General features: G+C 45.5%; 1 protein-coding gene across 3 annotated transcripts in view; it reads right to left on the bottom strand.

Annotated features, from left to right (window-relative positions):
- The window catches only part of csmd3a (CUB and Sushi multiple domains 3a), a 534,059-nt gene that overhangs the window by 311,354 nt on the left and 205,813 nt on the right, over nucleotides 1-16,892 (bottom strand). For all 3 annotated transcript variants that reach the window (XM_037534188.1, XM_037534189.1, XM_037534190.1), the window contains exons 15-18: nucleotides 13,638-13,832; nucleotides 11,570-11,708; nucleotides 6,044-6,231; nucleotides 4,989-5,177 (exon numbers count right to left, since the gene is read on the bottom strand). In XM_037534188.1, the coding sequence (XP_037390085.1) occupies nucleotides 4,989-5,177; nucleotides 6,044-6,231; nucleotides 11,570-11,708; nucleotides 13,638-13,832 (711 nt within the window). The remainder of the gene's footprint in view (nucleotides 1-4,988; nucleotides 5,178-6,043; nucleotides 6,232-11,569; nucleotides 11,709-13,637; nucleotides 13,833-16,892) is intronic.

The following is a 16,892-nucleotide window of genomic DNA, read 5'->3' as shown; positions in this document are numbered from 1 at the left end:
GTTGGTGGTTTTGGATATTAGATAAAATGGATATATTTGCACTGTAGACATCAAAGCCCCTGGTTCCCATCACCACCACTGCAAAGACTTCAGAGTCAGTTTCTCTACAAATAAACCATTTCGCATCAAAGCACTCTGAATGACATTGTTTACATTACAGCGTCTGAGTTATGCGGAAAAATTGGTGGAATTTCGCTTCACAAGGTAGGCGTATGAACAAGCTGGTAAACGGCATACTAAGCATCTACAAAGTGCGGAAATGTTTATACTGTGAAAATTTCAGTGACCACCCTTCGTTTGCTTTCCAGTTGAAACCACTGGCTGTCCAAAGCGGAAGTTATGTAACTGAACGTATAACAGAAAATCATGCAGACGCTTCACGAACTACACATATTGTGTCAGTATTTAGTGTGTCCCCTCTTTACCTTCCTTACAGGAGCTCTCTTTTCAGGAGACTTGAGGTTTTCAGGAATATTTCTCCACAGACGCAATATAAAACGCAAGTGTCCCTTTCAGACTTACAGTGCTGACTCCTCTTATACTTTTCTAGAATAAATAACTTGTATTTTATGATCGTTTTGACTGGAAAAGGCATAAAGAAAGAGCTCTGCCAATTCCACAGTCCTGTATATGTATCTGAAGACAACTTAAAGTGGACCATCAGTAAAGCGTGACCCAGATTCGGTGTGATATTCCATGCACTGTCTGTCAGTTTCCAACTGTTGTTTTTGTTCTACTTGAATGTACATTACAGCCTGGCGTCGAGCGGAATAAACAGCATCACGCAGAACGCAAGCAAGGACACTCACACGCACACACAGACAAACACGCAGCTCCCCACACGAATAACAATAAAACAGCAACAACAGCAGAAACACCATCACGCTCCATGCCGTGATCCAGCAGCAGCGGACTCTGACGCCCCGAGGCTCAGTCGCTCTGCATCTGTCCAGGCTCTCTTTCGCGTCCCCCCACCGCCGCGTCCCCCACCCGCTTCTGCCATTACATCATCTCCAAAATATTACTGCACATATTTTATTCATACATAATTACACGAAGTCATTAAAACTGAATAAGCCCAATATCGCAGACCCACAATAGAGGCTGCTTGGGGAACAAGCCTGCGTTGCTAGGTTAATGTCTGCACCGGCTCTTCGGGGGACCTTAAGCTGGAACGTGACGCATGCCGAAAGGCCTCTGTCGACAGTCCCTGCTTGAAAGCGTAATTGTGGAACTGCTAGAGAGCTGGATGTTAGCGGAGCAGCCATTCCCTGAAGATAAAAGGGATTTGTAAAACGTTTATGCAGGGATTGATTACTTTATTTATTGAAGTTCGCACTAAGGCTAAAAAGGTTAGTCACAGTTTAACTCAAAGTTGCCCTGCACTTTGCTGTCTGGTGGGCTTCTCCATCATTAGGCCTTTCACAGTGGTGACGTTTAAATGCAACAGAAAGTAAAGCCGAAAGTGGTTTTATTTAGAGGTCTAGAGCGTTTGTGCTGCAGAGCGGAGCAGCGAGGTTATACAGACATTTTCATATTCCAGATGGATAAGTGGTCACATCAGTCACTCTGCTCAATAAAAGTATAAGTCATAAACGTGCACGGTATATTTGTTTATCCTCAACAGTGTAACGTTAGGGAGCGACGATGCATATGCGGAGATTTATTAGGGGCAAATCCAGAATCAGGGTCAAGACGGTCCAGGTTCAGGTAGCCAACATGGAGAGATTGGGGTATGGACATGATTAACAGAAAAACAAAAAAGAAACAGACAAAACGGAGGCCGGAATAAACAAACTGCAAATAATATCAAACACTTTAAACTACCAACAGCACCAACAAAGACCAGCCACAAACCAGGACAAACACAGAGCTAACGAGGGACAGGTGGACAACAGGTGGTAACAATCAGGGGCAGGGTTTGGAAACAAGGGGGCAGGACCAGGAAGAAACAAAACAAACGCACATGGACAGGACTGGGATGGGCAATTTGACAGCAATTTGACGTTTTGATTAGGCAAAAGTTTCAAGCCTGGTAAACCAAGTGAGAAATGTGTATGTGTAATCTGTAATTAATATGTCGTCATCAATTAAATCGAACAAAAAAAAATTGCGAATTAAATTTCATTTTCATTGATTTGCATGGGTTATTTCAGTGCATCTTGCTGCGTGACGCTCACGGCGAATGGAGAGAATCTGTCCCAGGTCTATTCTCTACATCCAGGACCCACTGCTCCTTTGCACATGCAGCCTCTGTCTTTCCTATTCATTCATTTGCGGAATCTCTCTTCATGCATGCTTCATCCCGCTCCTGCCTACAGTGGGATGTTTTCCCACCTGCTCCCATGCACAACACTGAAAGTTAGTCCCGTGCCGCAGGAATCCAGAAGACTGCAGACCTGTACTATTGACCGATTAGCCATCTTGCTTCCTAGTTTTTGATACTTATCAAAGTAGACACAGGCCAAAATGGGAATGGGAAAGTTTGGAACACTCAACATCTGTTTACAGAGAAAGCCCCAGCCTTCTATAAAAAGAGGCAATAAGCTTAATGGTTAGGCCGCAAGTGGAGAAGGGTCGACAATCTTGTGACCTGGGCAAACACAGTAGCCAGAACAGCTTAAAAAATGCCGTCTTCTGTGTGTTATCTGAGCCAGATGCTACAAACTAGTTGAGTTTTTGTCAGATTTTATCCATGATTCTAAGTATGTTTTTGAAACAAGTTTCGAGTATCTTGATCCGTCTCCTTTCGGAGAGAGTAAACCGACTTTCTTAGTAGCTCCTGAGAACAGAAACAGCTCGAGTTCAAATAAACAAACATCACTCACTGCTGCCCTCTAGTGTTGCAGGAGCAGTCAGAAGTTTAAACTTGTGATGCACACAGACTGTGAAAGCTAAAAACTGTGGCCAGACTAAACAACTGTGATCGGGTGATTAGATGATAATTGTGGCTGGAGCTCTGCATGGCCCTTAAATTGAGCCCTTCATTGGATCGCATCTACATGCTTATCTGAAAGTCAGACAGCGGACGCCGACTTCACTGGTGTAAAGAAACGCTCTGACACTGATGTCTGTTTGCGGCTAGCAGCTGCTGCGAAACGGCTGCATCCACGGTCAATGTGTCACCGAAGAGACTCCTGCTTGCTCATATGTGTCAACTCCAAATACGTCGATGCGTCAGCTCATAGTACCGTTGCGAGGTCCACATTTCACGATCGGGTCAAGGCGGTTTCCGCAGCAAAGATGTTTCTCATTAATTTGCTAATTAAACAGTTCCCTTTTAGCGAGTGTGCAGGATTTACATAGACATATTCACAAGTAAAACATTTCTACTACATAAAAAAATAAACCACCCGTTAGAAAGCAACTACAAGTCTAACCTGAGCTGGCTTTACACGTGAAACTTTCATGTAACTTGTTGCTTCGTGGCACTTGCTTGCAAAATCCTTTCTGTGCAACTTGAAACTGCAACTGAAAAACAATCAAGGTTGCATGCAACACATTTGATTTGATACGACCGCCCACATGTCCAGCCGGACACTGAAGGACGACCGACTGCCGAGCCCTCCTGCTACTTACTTCAAACCAGCTGCCCACAACCCAGCTACAGCCACCTGCCTTAGACTAGCTGCCCACCCTACACTGACGTTTTCATGGACTCCTAGCTATTCCTACTACTACTACTGCTATTAGTATTAGTAGTATAATAACTCTGTAGGTAGTCTGACCAGAAGAGGACGGGTCCCCCCTGGTGAGCCTTGGTTCCTCCCTAGGTTTCTTCCTCAGCTCTGAGGGAGGTTCTCCTTGCCACCGTCACCCCTGGCTTGCTCACCTGGGGGTTTTACATTCATGTTAAAACTCTGTCTTTACTGGAATTCTGTGAAGCCGCTTTGTGACAAACATCATCTGTAAAAAGCGCCACAAATAAATTTGACTTGATTTGATTTCTCCACTAATGTGGAATTATCTGTATTGTTCTCACTATAAAGTCACCTGCAATGTTTTAACATCTGTGTGTGTTTTTTCCAGCTGTCGTTGCTATTTCTTTTACCTCATATCCATCAACAGATCATAGAACAGCAGGCTAATGGGAATAAACAGTAGAGTTCGTTGCCTAGTTAACACAGCCGGTTGCAGAAGCGCTATCTTCGAGAAACTCACATTTGTCGTCATGGCTAAACTGACAATATTAAAAGCTACCGATCTTGAGTCTCCTCTTCAAGCTCCCATTAAAGCATCTTCTGTTTTCATTGTTTGTCCACTGATTTAGTGAAGTCGTGTCATGTATGTGTGATGTCATCACATTATGTGTTATTGCCAGTTTGACTGGCTGTTTCACGGAACTTGTTGAGAAGTTGAGATGCTCGCAACTGTTGCAGGCGAGTTTCAAATGAGTTGCAGGTGTGGGTTTCAAGCAACTAAAACTGCATAAGTTTTACCATGTAAAGCCAGCTTGATGTAGTATGTGAAAAATCGGACTGAAATACGGCCCGAAACTACGTATGTTTTGGGCCCTGCTGGGTTTGTAGTAGCAGAACTTTGTGACTCTCACGCTTTGACAGGGATCCTACAAACAGTCAGACAGTAAGTTTACTAGTTTACCAGTTACACTAACTTTTTTTACTTTAACCATTAGTTTAAGTAGAAACAGTGAAGGTTGCGCAGCTAACTAACGCGCAGATGGACTGAAAGCAGAAAATTCTATTCAGATTTATTTGAAGGTAGTTAAATTAACTTTTAAATATTTACTTTAATTGAAGGTAAAAATAATTATCAACTGATTTCTGTTCAGAACAAACCACGATGGCCAATATTTCGTTTTTAAATCCTTGAGACACACTGTGTTGGATTGGAGACGCTGAAAATAGGTCTGGGAGCTCTGGCCAAACGTGTGGGGGGGGGGGGGGGGGAGACGTTTTAATTAAGGGAGATAATTGGCCGAACTGGACAGTCTAATTGAGGTGACGAGCGTAATAATGGAAGCCTACCGTCGCATGTGGGCAGAGGGTGGCTCCACCAGTGGTTCTTCTCGCACACCAGCTGCTCTTCGTGACTCAGCCTGTAACCTGGATCACAGCTGAAACTGACCACTGAGCCAATGGTCAGATCTTGACCATAACGCTGTCCATTCACCGGCACACCGGGATCCAGACAAGAGTGAGTGTCGAGGGTCACACCTGGAGATAGAGGTGGGGAGGGGAAAAAAAAAAAAAAAAAAAGAGAGACAGACAGAGAGAGACAGAGAGAGAGAGAGAGACAGAGAGAGACAGACAGAGAGAGACAGAGAGAGGAAAAGTACAGACTGCAGTCATGCTGCTAAAACTATTTATAATCAAGCTGAATTGAGTTGAAATATTCTGAAAAGGGAGAGAGAGAGAGAGAGAGAGAGAGAGAGAGAGTGAGACAGAGAGCGAGAGAGCAAGAGAGAGAGAGAGAGCGAGAGAGTGAGAGAGCGAGAGAGAGAGAGAGAGAGTGAGAGAGAGAGCGCGAGAGTGAGAGAGTGAGAGAGAGAGAGAGAGAGAGAGAGCGCGAGAGAGAGAGAGAGAGAGAGAGAGAGAGAGAGAGAGAGAGAGCGAGAGTGAGAGAGCGAGAGTGAGAGAGAGCGAGAGAGCGAGAGAGAGAGAGAGAGTGCGAGAGAGAGAGAGAGAGAGAGAGAGAGCGAGAGTGAGAGAGCGAGAGTGAGAGAGAGCGAGAGAGCGAGAGAGAGAGAGAGAGAGAGAGAGAGAGAGAGAGAGAGAGAGAGAGAGCGAGAGAGAGAGCGCGAGAGAGAGAGAGCGCGAGAGAGAGAGCGAGAGAGAGAGAATCAGTGAGAATTAGAGACAGAGTAATGGAGGAGACGGAGAGTAAAGGAGAAAAAGAAAGAGATAAAGCTGAAAATCCTCAGGCCAGAACTCATAATGTGAGAGGCTGAGATGTTTGAGGTTGTAAACTGAGCACACATCACTGCATCGTCTGAAAGCCAGCAGTCAGCAGAACCCCCCCCCCCCCCCAAACCCCCCCCAGCGCACTCAGAGCACTCAGAGTGAGAAAAATGTAGGCTCACTTTCATAGAACAGCTTAAAGCCGCTGTTGGAGCGGCTGCTGTCGGTGGTGAAGAGCAGGTAGAGGAAACTGCTGCTGCTGAAGAGGAACTGTGGCACCTGCGTCCCGTTCAGAGAGGCGATGAGGGGCGAGAGCAGGTTCGGCCCATCATGGATCTCCAGGAAGTCGTAATTAAGCTCTGTCTGGAACCTAAAAGAGCAAATTAAATACAAAACACATCTGCACCATGGAAAAATCACTATCAACATGGCTTGAGTGGAAGACTGACTCAATATTCAATACGATGAAATACGACAGTAAATATTCTTTTCCTTCTCAATTGTTTCCTTTAGTCCAATTCCCACCCACTAGATCGCCTCCCATCATATGACGCTACCAAACTGGCCAATGCATCTTTGCAAACCGCTGCTAAGGCAGCACCGCATTCATATTATTGTTATTAATAAGGCACAACAGTCCCTATAGAAAACAATGTTTTTCAGATATACTAGTATTTTACTGCTTTATCGTTTTCTGGATTACATATAAAACCTCAGACATGTGTAGGTTATCAGGTTAATTGTATTTGTGGTGCAGGACATGGTTGACGACTGGTTCCCATCACCATCACTGTAAAGAAATGAAAGTCAGTAAATTCCTCCAGAATGTACATTTCCATTCCGTTTAGTTCAATCTGATTCACTTTACATTCCAATCAAACACCTCGCATAAAACTACTCTGACTTTGTTTACATCTCAACAAAATTATTTCTCAGAATTTTCAAAAAATGGTGGTGTTCCCCTTTAAGTGTACTCAACATTAATGAGTCAGGCTCTGTGGCAAGTCAGAGCCACACAGTCACATGACGGCTCAGGAGTTTGACGGCTATCCATAATGATAAGCCAAACACACAGCAGGTAGTCACACAGCTCAGTGAGGAGATCAATCTCTTTCTTAATGTGCTGGATAAACACAGACCACCTGTAGCCCCTCAAACGCCTGAGAAATTAAACCATGACGTCAGTATCTGTAGCTGCCAAACCATGGTATGAAAGATGCCTCCTAAAAGCCCCTCCTGCCCAATCAGGCGCTTCATATTAGTCCATCAGCTCGGTCCCCGAAGTCCTTTACATCACGCCGCAAAACCTCAGTCGCTTTCAGGGATACACCCACAGGATGCATTGCTATGCTAATGTAATAAAGCCAACCAACTGTAGCTTTGATAGGGATTAATACCCTTCTGCACACACGCAACCCACAGCAGCACATTTATACAGCGAGCAGAGCACAATCACAATAACCCCCCAATCCCACCAGCTCTAATCGCTCTCTCCTCCCGTTCCTATAGCTCTAATCGCCCTCTCCTCCCGTTCCTATAGCTCTAATCGCTCTCTCCTCCCGTTCCTATAGCTCTAATCGCTCTCTGCTCCCGTTCCTATAGCTCTAATCGCTCTCTGCTCCCGTTCCTATAGCTCTAATCGCTCTCTCCTCCCGTTCCTATAGCTCTAATCGCTCTCTGCTCCCGTTCCTATAGCTCTAATCGCTGTCCCCTCCCGTTCCTATAGCTCTAATCGCTCTCTCCTCCCGTTCCTATAGCTCTAGTCGCTCTCTCCTCCCGTTCCTATAGCTCTAATCGCTCTCTCCACCCGTTCCTATAGCTCTAATCGCTGTCCCCTCCCGTTCCTATAGCTCTAATCGCTCTCTCCTCCCGTTCCTATAGCTCTAGTCGCTCTCTCCTCCCGTTCCTATAGCTCTAGTCGCTCTCTCCTCCCGTTCCTATAGCTCTAATCGCTCTCTCCTCCCGTTCCTATAGCTCTAATCGCTCTCTGCTCCCGTTCCTATAGCTCTAATCGCTCTCTCCTCCCGTTCCTATAGCTCTAATCGCTCTCTCCTCCCGTTCCTATAGCTCTAATCGCTCTCTCCTCCCGTTCCTATAGCTCTAATCGCTCTCTCCTCCCGTTCCTATAGCTCTAATCGCTCTCTCCTCCCGTTCCTATAGCTCTAATCGCTCTCTCCTCCCGTTCCTATAGCTCTAATCGCTCTCTCCTCCCGTTCCTATAGCTCTAGTCGCTCTCTCCTCCCGTTCCTATAGCTCTAATCGCTCTCTCCTCCCGTTCCTATAGCTCTAATCGCTCTCTCCTCCCGTTCCTATAGCTCTAATCGCCCTCTCCTCCCGTTCCTATAGCTCTAATCGCCCTCTCCTCCCGTTCCTATAGCTCTAATCGCTGTCCCCTCCCGTTCCTATAGCTCTAATCGCTCTCTCCTCCCGTTCCTATAGCTCTAATCGCTCTCTCCTCCCGTTCCTATAGCTCTAGTCGCTCTCTCCTCCCGTTCCTATAGCTCTAGTCGCTCTCTCCTCCCGTTCCTATAGCTCTAATCGCTCTCTCCTCCCGTTCCTATAGCTCTAATCGCTCTCTCCTCCCGTTCCTATAGCTCTAATCGCTCTCTCCTCCCGTTCCTATAGCTCTAATCGCTCTCTCATCCCGTTCCTATAGCTCTAGTCGCTCTCTCCTCCCGTTCCTATAGCTCTAATCGCTCTCTCCACCGGTTCCTATAGCTCTAATCGCTCTCTCCTCCCGTTCCTATAGCTCTAATCGCTCTCTCCTCCCGTTCCTATAGCTCTAGTCGCTCTCTCCTCCCGTTCCTATAGCTCTAATCGCTCTCTCCTCCCGTTCCTATAGCTCTAGTCGCTCTCTCCTCCCGTTCCTATAGCTCTAATCGCTCTCTCCTCCCGTTCCTATAGCTCTAGTCGCTCTCTCCTCCCGTTCCTATAGCTCTAATCGCTCTCTCCTCCCGTTCCTATAGCTCTAATCGCTCTCTCCTCCCGTTCCTATAGCTCTAATCGCTCTCTCCACCCGTTCCTATAGCTCTAACCGCTCTCTCATCCCGTTCCTATAGCTCTAATCGCTCTCTCCTCCCGTTCCTATAGCTCTAATCGCTCTCTCCACCGGTTCCTATAGCTCTAATCGCTCTCTCCTCCCGTTCCTATAGCTCTAGTCGCTCTCTCCTCCCGTTCCTATAGCTCTAATCGCTCTCTCCTCCCGTTCCTATAGCTCTAATCGCGCTCTCCTCCCGTTCCTATAGCTCTAATCGCGCTCTCCTCCCGTTCCTATAGCTCTAATCGCTCTCTCATCCCGTTCCTATAGCTCTAGTCGCTCTCTCCTCCCGTTCCTATAGCTCTAATCGCTCTCTCCTCCCGTTCCTATAGCTCTAATCGCTCTCTCCTCCCGTTCCTATAGCTCTAATCGCTCTCTCCTCCCGTTCCTATAGCTCTAATCGCTCTCTCCTCCCGTTCCTATAGCTCTAATCGCTCTCTCCTCCCGTTCCTATAGCTCTAATCGCTCTCTCCTCCCGTTCCTATAGCTCTAATCGCTCTCTCCTCCCGTTCCTATAGCTCTAATCGCTCTCTCCTCCCGTTCCTATAGCTCTAATCGCTCTCTCATCCCGTTCCTATAGCTCTAGTCGCTCTCTCCTCCCGTTCCTATAGCTCTAATCGCTCTCTCCACCGGTTCCTATAGCTCAAAGTCGCTCTCTCCTCCCGTTCCTATAGCTCTAATCGCTCTCTCCTCCCGTTCCTATAGCTCTAGTCGCTCTCTCCTCCCGTTCCTATAGCTCTAATCGCTCTCTCCTCCCGTTCCTATAGCTCTAGTCGCTCTCTCCTCCCGTTCCTATAGCTCTAATCGCTCTCTCCTCCCGTTCCTATAGCTCTAATCGCTCTCTCCTCCCGTTCCTATAGCTCTAATCGCTCTCTCCACCCGTTCCTATAGCTCTAACCGCTCTCTCATCCCGTTCCTATAGCTCTAATCGCTCTCTCCTCCCGTTCCTATAGCTCTAATCGCTCTCTCCTCCCGTTCCTATAGCTCTAATCGCTCTCTCCTCCCGTTCCTATAGCTCTAATCGCTCTCTCCTCCCGTTCCTATAGCTCTAATCGCTCTCTCCTCCCGTTCCTATAGCTCTAGTCGCTCTCCCCTCCCGTTCCTATAGCTCTAATCGCTCTCCCCTCCCGTTCCTATAGCTCTAATCGCTCTCTCCTCCCGTTCCTATAGCTCTAATCGCCCTCTCCTCCCGTTCCTATAGCTCTAATCGCTCTCTCCACCGGTTCCTATAGCTCTAATCGCTCTCTCCTCCCGTTCCTATAGCTCTAATCGCTCTCTCCTCCCGTTCCTATAGCTCTAATCGCTCTCTCCTCCCGTTCCTATAGCTCTAATCGCTCTCTCCACCGGTTCCTATAGCTCTAATCGCTCTCTCCTCCCGTTCCTATAGCTCTAATCGCTCTCTCCTCCCGTTCCTATAGCTCTAATCGCCCTCTCCTCCCGTTCCTATAGCTCTAATCGCTCTCTCCACCGGTTCCTATAGCTCTAATCGCTCTCTCCTCCCGTTCCTATAGCTCTAATCGCTCTCTCCTCCCGTTCCTATAGCTCTAATCGCTCTCTCATCCCGTTCCTATAGCTCTAGTCGCTCTCTCCTCCCGTTCCTATAGCTCTAATCGCTGTCCCCTCCCGTTCCTATAGCTCTAATCGCTCTCTCCTCCCGTTCCTATAGCTCTAATCGCTCTCTCCTCCCGTTCCTATAGCTCTAGTCGCTCTCCCCTCCCGTTCCTATAGCTCTAATCGCTCTCTCCTCCCGTTCCTATAGCTCTAATCGCTCTCTCCTCCCGTTCCTATAGCTCTAATCGCTCTCTCCTCCCGTTCCTATAGCTCTAATCGCGCTCTCCTCCCGTTCCTATAGCTCTAATCGCCCTCTCCTCCCGTTCCTATAGCTCTAATCGCTCTCTCCTCCCGTTCCTATAGCTCTAATCGCTCTCCCCTCCCGTTCCTATAGCTCTAATCGCTCTCTCCTCCCGTTCCTATAGCTCTAGTCGCTCTCTCCTCCCGTTCCTATAGCTCTAATCGCTCTCTCATCCCGTTCCTATAGCTCTAGTCGCTCTCTCCTCCCGTTCCTATAGCTCTAATCGCTCTCTCCTCCCGTTCCTATAGCTCTAATCGCTCTCTCCTCCCGTTCCTATAGCTCTAATCGCTCTCTCCTCCCGTTCCTATAGCTCTAGTCGCTCTCTCCTCCCGTTCCTATAGCTCTAATCGCTCTCTCCTCCCGTTCCTATAGCTCTAATCGCTCTCTCCTCCCGTTCCTATAGCTCTAATCGCTCTCTCCTCCCGTTCCTATAGCTCTAATCGCGCTCTCCTCCCGTTCCTATAGCACCTTTTTTTGGGAGGGGCGGGTTTGACCATATATATATATAAAGCCAGCCATGCTTTTAAATGCAACCCAACCACCCTTCAGAACACATTAATCTCTGTAATTACATGACCAGAGCTTCTGAAGGACTATGAACATCTTCACAAGGCAGCAGTTCCTGTGTAGAATCCTGCAGTTATGAGCAGCCAAAGCGGCTCATCTCTGAGGCGGAGGACAATATGTCCAACTGTAAATAATGAATAAGCTTCAATTTACTCTCATTCTTGACCCTGATGTCCAGCCAGTGTCTGACAGCTCTGCACAAACATGCCTGGCGTGTAAGCGCGGATGGACTGTAGCTGCACTCAGACGCACCTGTCAAAGCTGATCTTGATGGAGCGTCCAGGCTCAGCCTCGATCACCCACTCACAGCTCAGGGAGTCTTTATAGTAGCCCGGCCACCCAGGAGACAGGATCACACCAACAGGGGCCGTGAAATGACCCCCACATGGAGCTGAGAAGGGGAGAGAGAGAGAGAGAGAGAGAGAGAGAGAGAGAGAGAGAGAGAGAGAGAGAGAGAGAGTTACACACGTGGGAGGGCGGGGTTTGGGAGGTAGATCAGCAATCAGCAATCAGAGGGAGAAAAAGAGGAACAGAGAGAGAGATGGAAGAAACAAAGACAGAGTGAGAGCGAGTTAGAGAGACATGGAGGGAGAATGGAGCGATACAAAAACTAAATGAGTTAGAGAGAGAAGAAAGAAAGAAAGAAAGAAAGAAAGAAAGAAAGAAAGAAAGAAAGAAAGAAAGAAAGAAAGAAAGAAAGAAAGAAAGAAAAAAAGAAAGAAAGAAAAAAGAAAGAAATAAAGAAAGAAAGAAAGAAAAAGAACGAAAGAAAGAAAAAAAAGAAAGAAAGAAAGAAATAGAAAGAAAGAAAGAAAAAAGAATAAGAAAGAACGAAAAAAGAAAGAAAGAAAGAAAGAAAAAAAGAAAGAAAGAAAGAAAGAAAAAAGCAAGAAAGAAAGAAGAAAGAAAGAAAGAAAGAAAGAAAGAAAGAAAAGGAAAGAAAGAAAGAAGAAAGAAAGAAAGAAGAAAGAAAGAAAAAGAAACGAAAGAAAAAGAAAGAAGAGAAAGAAAGAAAGAAAGAAAGAAAAGAAATAAGAAAGAAAGAAAAAGAAAGAAAGAGAAAGAAAAGAAAGAAAGAAAGAAAGAAAGAAAGAAAGAAAGAAAGAAAGAAAGAAAGAAAGAGAAAGAAAGAAAGAAAGAAAGAAAGAAAGAAAGAAAGAAAAAGAAAGAAAGAGAAAGAAAGAAAGAAAGAAAAAGAAAGAAAGAAAGAAAGAAAGAAAGAAAGAAAGAAAGAAAAAGAACGAAAGAAAGAAAGAAAAAGAAAGAAAGAAAGAAAGAGAAAGAGAGAGAAAGAGAGAGAGAAAGAAAGAAAAAGAAAGAAAGAGAAAGAAAGAAAGAAAGAAAAAGAAAGAAAGAAAGAAAGAAAAAAAGAAAGGAAAAGAAAGAAAGAAAGAACAAACAGAAAGAAAGAAAGAAATAAAGAAAGAAAGAAAGAAAGAAATAAAGAAAGAAAGAAAGAAAGAAAAAGAAAGAAAGAAAGAAAGAAAAAAAGAAAGGAAAAGAAAGAAAGAAAGAACAAACAGAAAAACAGCAACAGACAACGATAAGCAGGAAGAGTTGCCAGAGAAAGGGAAGAAGGACGGATGGAGGCAAAGAAAGACCTAGAGAAACGAGAGAAAGAAACAAAAGTGAAAAAGGAGCGAAAGAAAGAGAAGAAGAAAGAGGAAGTCGAGGCGAGAGAGAAAGCAAGGCAGACAAACGAGGCAGAAAGAAAGACAGGAATATGGGGAGGAGAGAGAAGACAGGAAGAAAGATGGGGCAGGGTAGAATGGAGAGAGGGGAAGAAAGAGGGGAAGAGAGGCTGAGCTCAGTTTGAAGTCGTTGGTTTGGAGGGGAACCGGCGCTCCTGTCCAGGTTCAGGATGACTCGGGTTTACTCATTAAAAATGCATTAAAAGCCACAGTGACACATGTAGCTGGGAACAAAGACAACAAGGCAAGTGGCGTACGTGTGCACGGGTCTGCGTGCCTGCGAGCGTCAGTAGCTACACCGTTTTAAGCCTGTCATCTCATTACGAACGGCAGGAGCTGAAGTTCATCTCAGGAAAAGCTCATTGTTGCAGGTGGCGCTGCTTTGGCATGTGCTGTAAGCCCTACTTTGCCAATTACTGTAGCATCAACCACAGTCTACCAGCGGCCTGACAATTTACTGCGAACACAGGCCTTTAATGAGCAAAGGAATTACACTACTTTTTCCCTGCAAGTTCTTCAAGGATGACTAATTAGGAGAGAGCTGCTTTCTTCGCTGGGCTCCATTCCGAAATACGTGCCAAATTTGTTCGGCTGAAATATTTAAAGGACAAAGCGCTTCTTAAACGTACCTTCACACTTGGGGATCAAACCGCTCCACATCACGCCGCCCTCTGCCAGCTCGCACACGATGGTGTCCGAGCCCTGGGTCTTTATGAAGCCTTCCTCGCACACCACGGATATGGAGCTTCCCAGCTGGAAGTTATTCCCGAAGCGCTTAGCGTTTATGGGAACGCCGGGGTCCGGGCACTCGTTGTGTCCGAAAGCTAAAAAAATGGCAAAAAAGCAGAGCGCGTCATGCGGTTGTATGGTGACAAATGAAAAATGCTTTCATCATAATTTGAAAATTGTTGGCCTTTACATTGTGAGCAATTTTCATGACGAACGGCCCAAAATGACCTTTGACACTCACTGGCCACTTCATTAGGTACCCCTTTCTAGTAAAAGGCTGGACCCACTTTCACCTTCAGAACTGCTTTAATTCTTCGTGTCACACTTTCAACAAGGTGTTGGAAACGTTCCTCAGAGATTCTGGTTGGTGATTTGAGTTCCTGTTGTCTTTCTATCATCTGGAACCAGTCTGCCCATTCTCCTCTGACCTCTCACATCAACAAGGCATTTTCGTCCACACAACTGACCGCTCACTGGATGTTTCCTCTTTTTCGGACCGTTCTCTGTAAACCCTAGAGATGGTTGAGCGTGAAAATCCCAGTAGATCAGCAGTTTCTGAAATACTCAGACCAGCCCGTCTGGCACCAACAACCACGCCACGTTCAAAGTCCCTTAAATCCCCTTACTTCCCCGTTCTGATGCTCGGCCTGCACTTCAGCAAGTCGTCTTGACCACCTCTACATGCCTAAATGCACTGAGTTGGGGCCGTGTGATTGGCTGATTAGCTATTTGTGTGTACCTAATAAAGTGGCCGGTGAGTGTACGTCAAGCGTTTTTACTTTCTCCTGTAAAGTTACCATTTTGGAGATACAAGGTTTCGTTCTACAACAGCGATACGTAAAGAGGCACAGTGCAAAAGTGGGAGATGCGTAATGAGATAAACTGCAGGATATATTAGCGGATTATCTTTAGCATCAGGAAAAATCTCAAACGTCATCCATGTGGACGTTTGAGGATTATTCGGCCACGCCGAGCGGAATGATCTAAACAGGATTAAGCTGTTTAATGCCAATAGATAAATGGCTTATGGATCGCATCAAATAAATACATTCTGCCATACGGCTTGCTAAGCACACAGTCGTTTCTTAAGAAAAATGAAAACACTCGAGTTGTCTGATGCCGTTAGCGGAGACTAAGAGACTTCAGAAAGGTTTACTTCTCACTTTCTGTCCAACAGTAACCTTTCTGGATAAATCTCACAGAAATTAGTTGCCTACGGGAACACTAGGCACTAAAATGCTGATGTGGCTAACAATAAAAGCTACTGGGGACCAGTTAGCAGTTTGGCTGAAGTATTACTGTAATTCATTCCCGTTAGTGGTTAAACATTTAAACTTCGCTCGCCGTAAAGTGACACATGAATACCAGTTCAGTATTTATTCCCAGTAAAGCAGTCTTTACCAAAAGCCGCGCGATCATCTTTATTGTTATTTAAAGTGACATCTGAATAATGACCTTTCTGGAGAAACTGGGCCCAGATACTTATGAAAAAGGGAAGCTGTCAAACCCCAGTGGCCACCAACCCGCCTTCCTTCTGACAGGGTTTAGCTCCAACCTGTCCCTAATATGCTCCTAATACATCTGATCCAGCCTTTCAGGGACATGTGGAGAAGGTATTCATCTGCAGCAGGTGTAACAGACTGGTTGGAACTAGGCTGGTCTCTGGGACCAGGGCTGGAGGACCCCTGCTACAAGGGCTTTGTCTCAGTTTGCTCACTAGTTCTGTAAGTAGTGAATCAGTACATAGTGCATACAAATTGGGGCAGTTAGGTTGCCCCAGGAACAAAGAGACGCTGACGACTCGATAACATGCGACAGACGTGGAAACAGTATGCAGTGATGTGGTGCCAGCGAACATCGACTTTAATGTTCATCCATTATGTTAAATATTAAGAATATTCCAGTCATTTTATGAACGTTTTCATTTTATTTAAACTGAGAGCCTGACACAGTCGTGGTTTAGTCACACATTGCAGTGTTTAATGCAGTTTAGCCTTCCTCCATTCGATTAACACCGCTAACAAAATGCTAATTTCCATTAGCACAGCTTGCTGAGAATAACAGTAGCACCAAGCTAATAATGGCTCACCTAAGCAACTCATAAGCAACAGTAAATGATGGCCTAACAGACCGTCTGGTAACATTTCAGTACGGAGGTCACTAATGGGCAGGCCGGGGCTCAAGTCCGGACCCAGACGCTGCCCTACGTAAACTATGGCTAATTATTTCATTTCAACGGGGTGGTCCCATTTTTATTTGGAGTAGCTTTTCTAGTCTTTACGGTAACTTTAGCAGCCTGTGAAACTCACTGACCAATCGCATTCCTTGTAAATATCACACGTGACCCTACTCAGCCAATCAGATCTGTGCATTACGATGAGCAGTGAGACTATAAGTGAGTGACGCCACACAGGGGAGGGACGAGGAGAGAAACAGCAGTCAGAGAGGAAAGTGAGTCAGAGGGAAGTTATTCCACATGACGTGATCTAAAAAGAGGAAACTGGCAGTAAATGTTGTTGAAATCTGACCGAACTGGACTTTTTTTGATCTGATGTTCAGTAAATGTTGGTGAAATCTGACCGAACTGGACTTTATTTGATCTGATGTTCAGTAAATGTTGTTGAAATCTGACCGAACTGGACTTTATTTGATCTGATGTTCAGTAAATGTTGTTGAAATCTGACCGAACTGGACTTTATTTGATCTGATATTCAGCTGTCGATTGTATAAGATGCTGATATTCCTACTCGGCTACTTCAGTAAGCAGTATATGGCATTGAGTCATGATGTAGGTCAGACATTATGATGTTCTGGACCTTCGCTTGAGGACATTTTCTCTAACTGGACCTTACTGAATTTTAATTAAAACACCCGTGGTTTAGTACCTTAGTTCCCTCGACCCCTTCAGTTTTTCCCTTCCAAGATTTAAATGTAAAACCTGTAGATTTCTAATTGCCAGTTAGCTAGTTAGTTACCAGTCAGCCTAAATTAAGGTCATATTTTTTCAAGAAGTAGATGGTGGCAAACTAACATCAAAGCATATGATTAAAGGCAAATTCAACTAGCTTAGGTTTCTATGTGAACATTTCAGTTAGCAGAAAACTGGCCTCTTTTTGCTGGACCGCCAGGCCACACGCTCTCTCCTCTGAAACTTA

The sequence above is a fragment of the Pygocentrus nattereri genome, chromosome 24, assembly GCF_015220715.1.
Source record: "Pygocentrus nattereri isolate fPygNat1 chromosome 24, fPygNat1.pri, whole genome shotgun sequence".
In the NCBI taxonomy this organism is placed as follows: domain Eukaryota; kingdom Metazoa; phylum Chordata; class Actinopteri; order Characiformes; family Serrasalmidae; genus Pygocentrus; species Pygocentrus nattereri.
The sequence above is the reverse complement of the archived record's forward strand: the minus strand, read 5'-3'. Positions and strand labels throughout refer to the sequence as shown.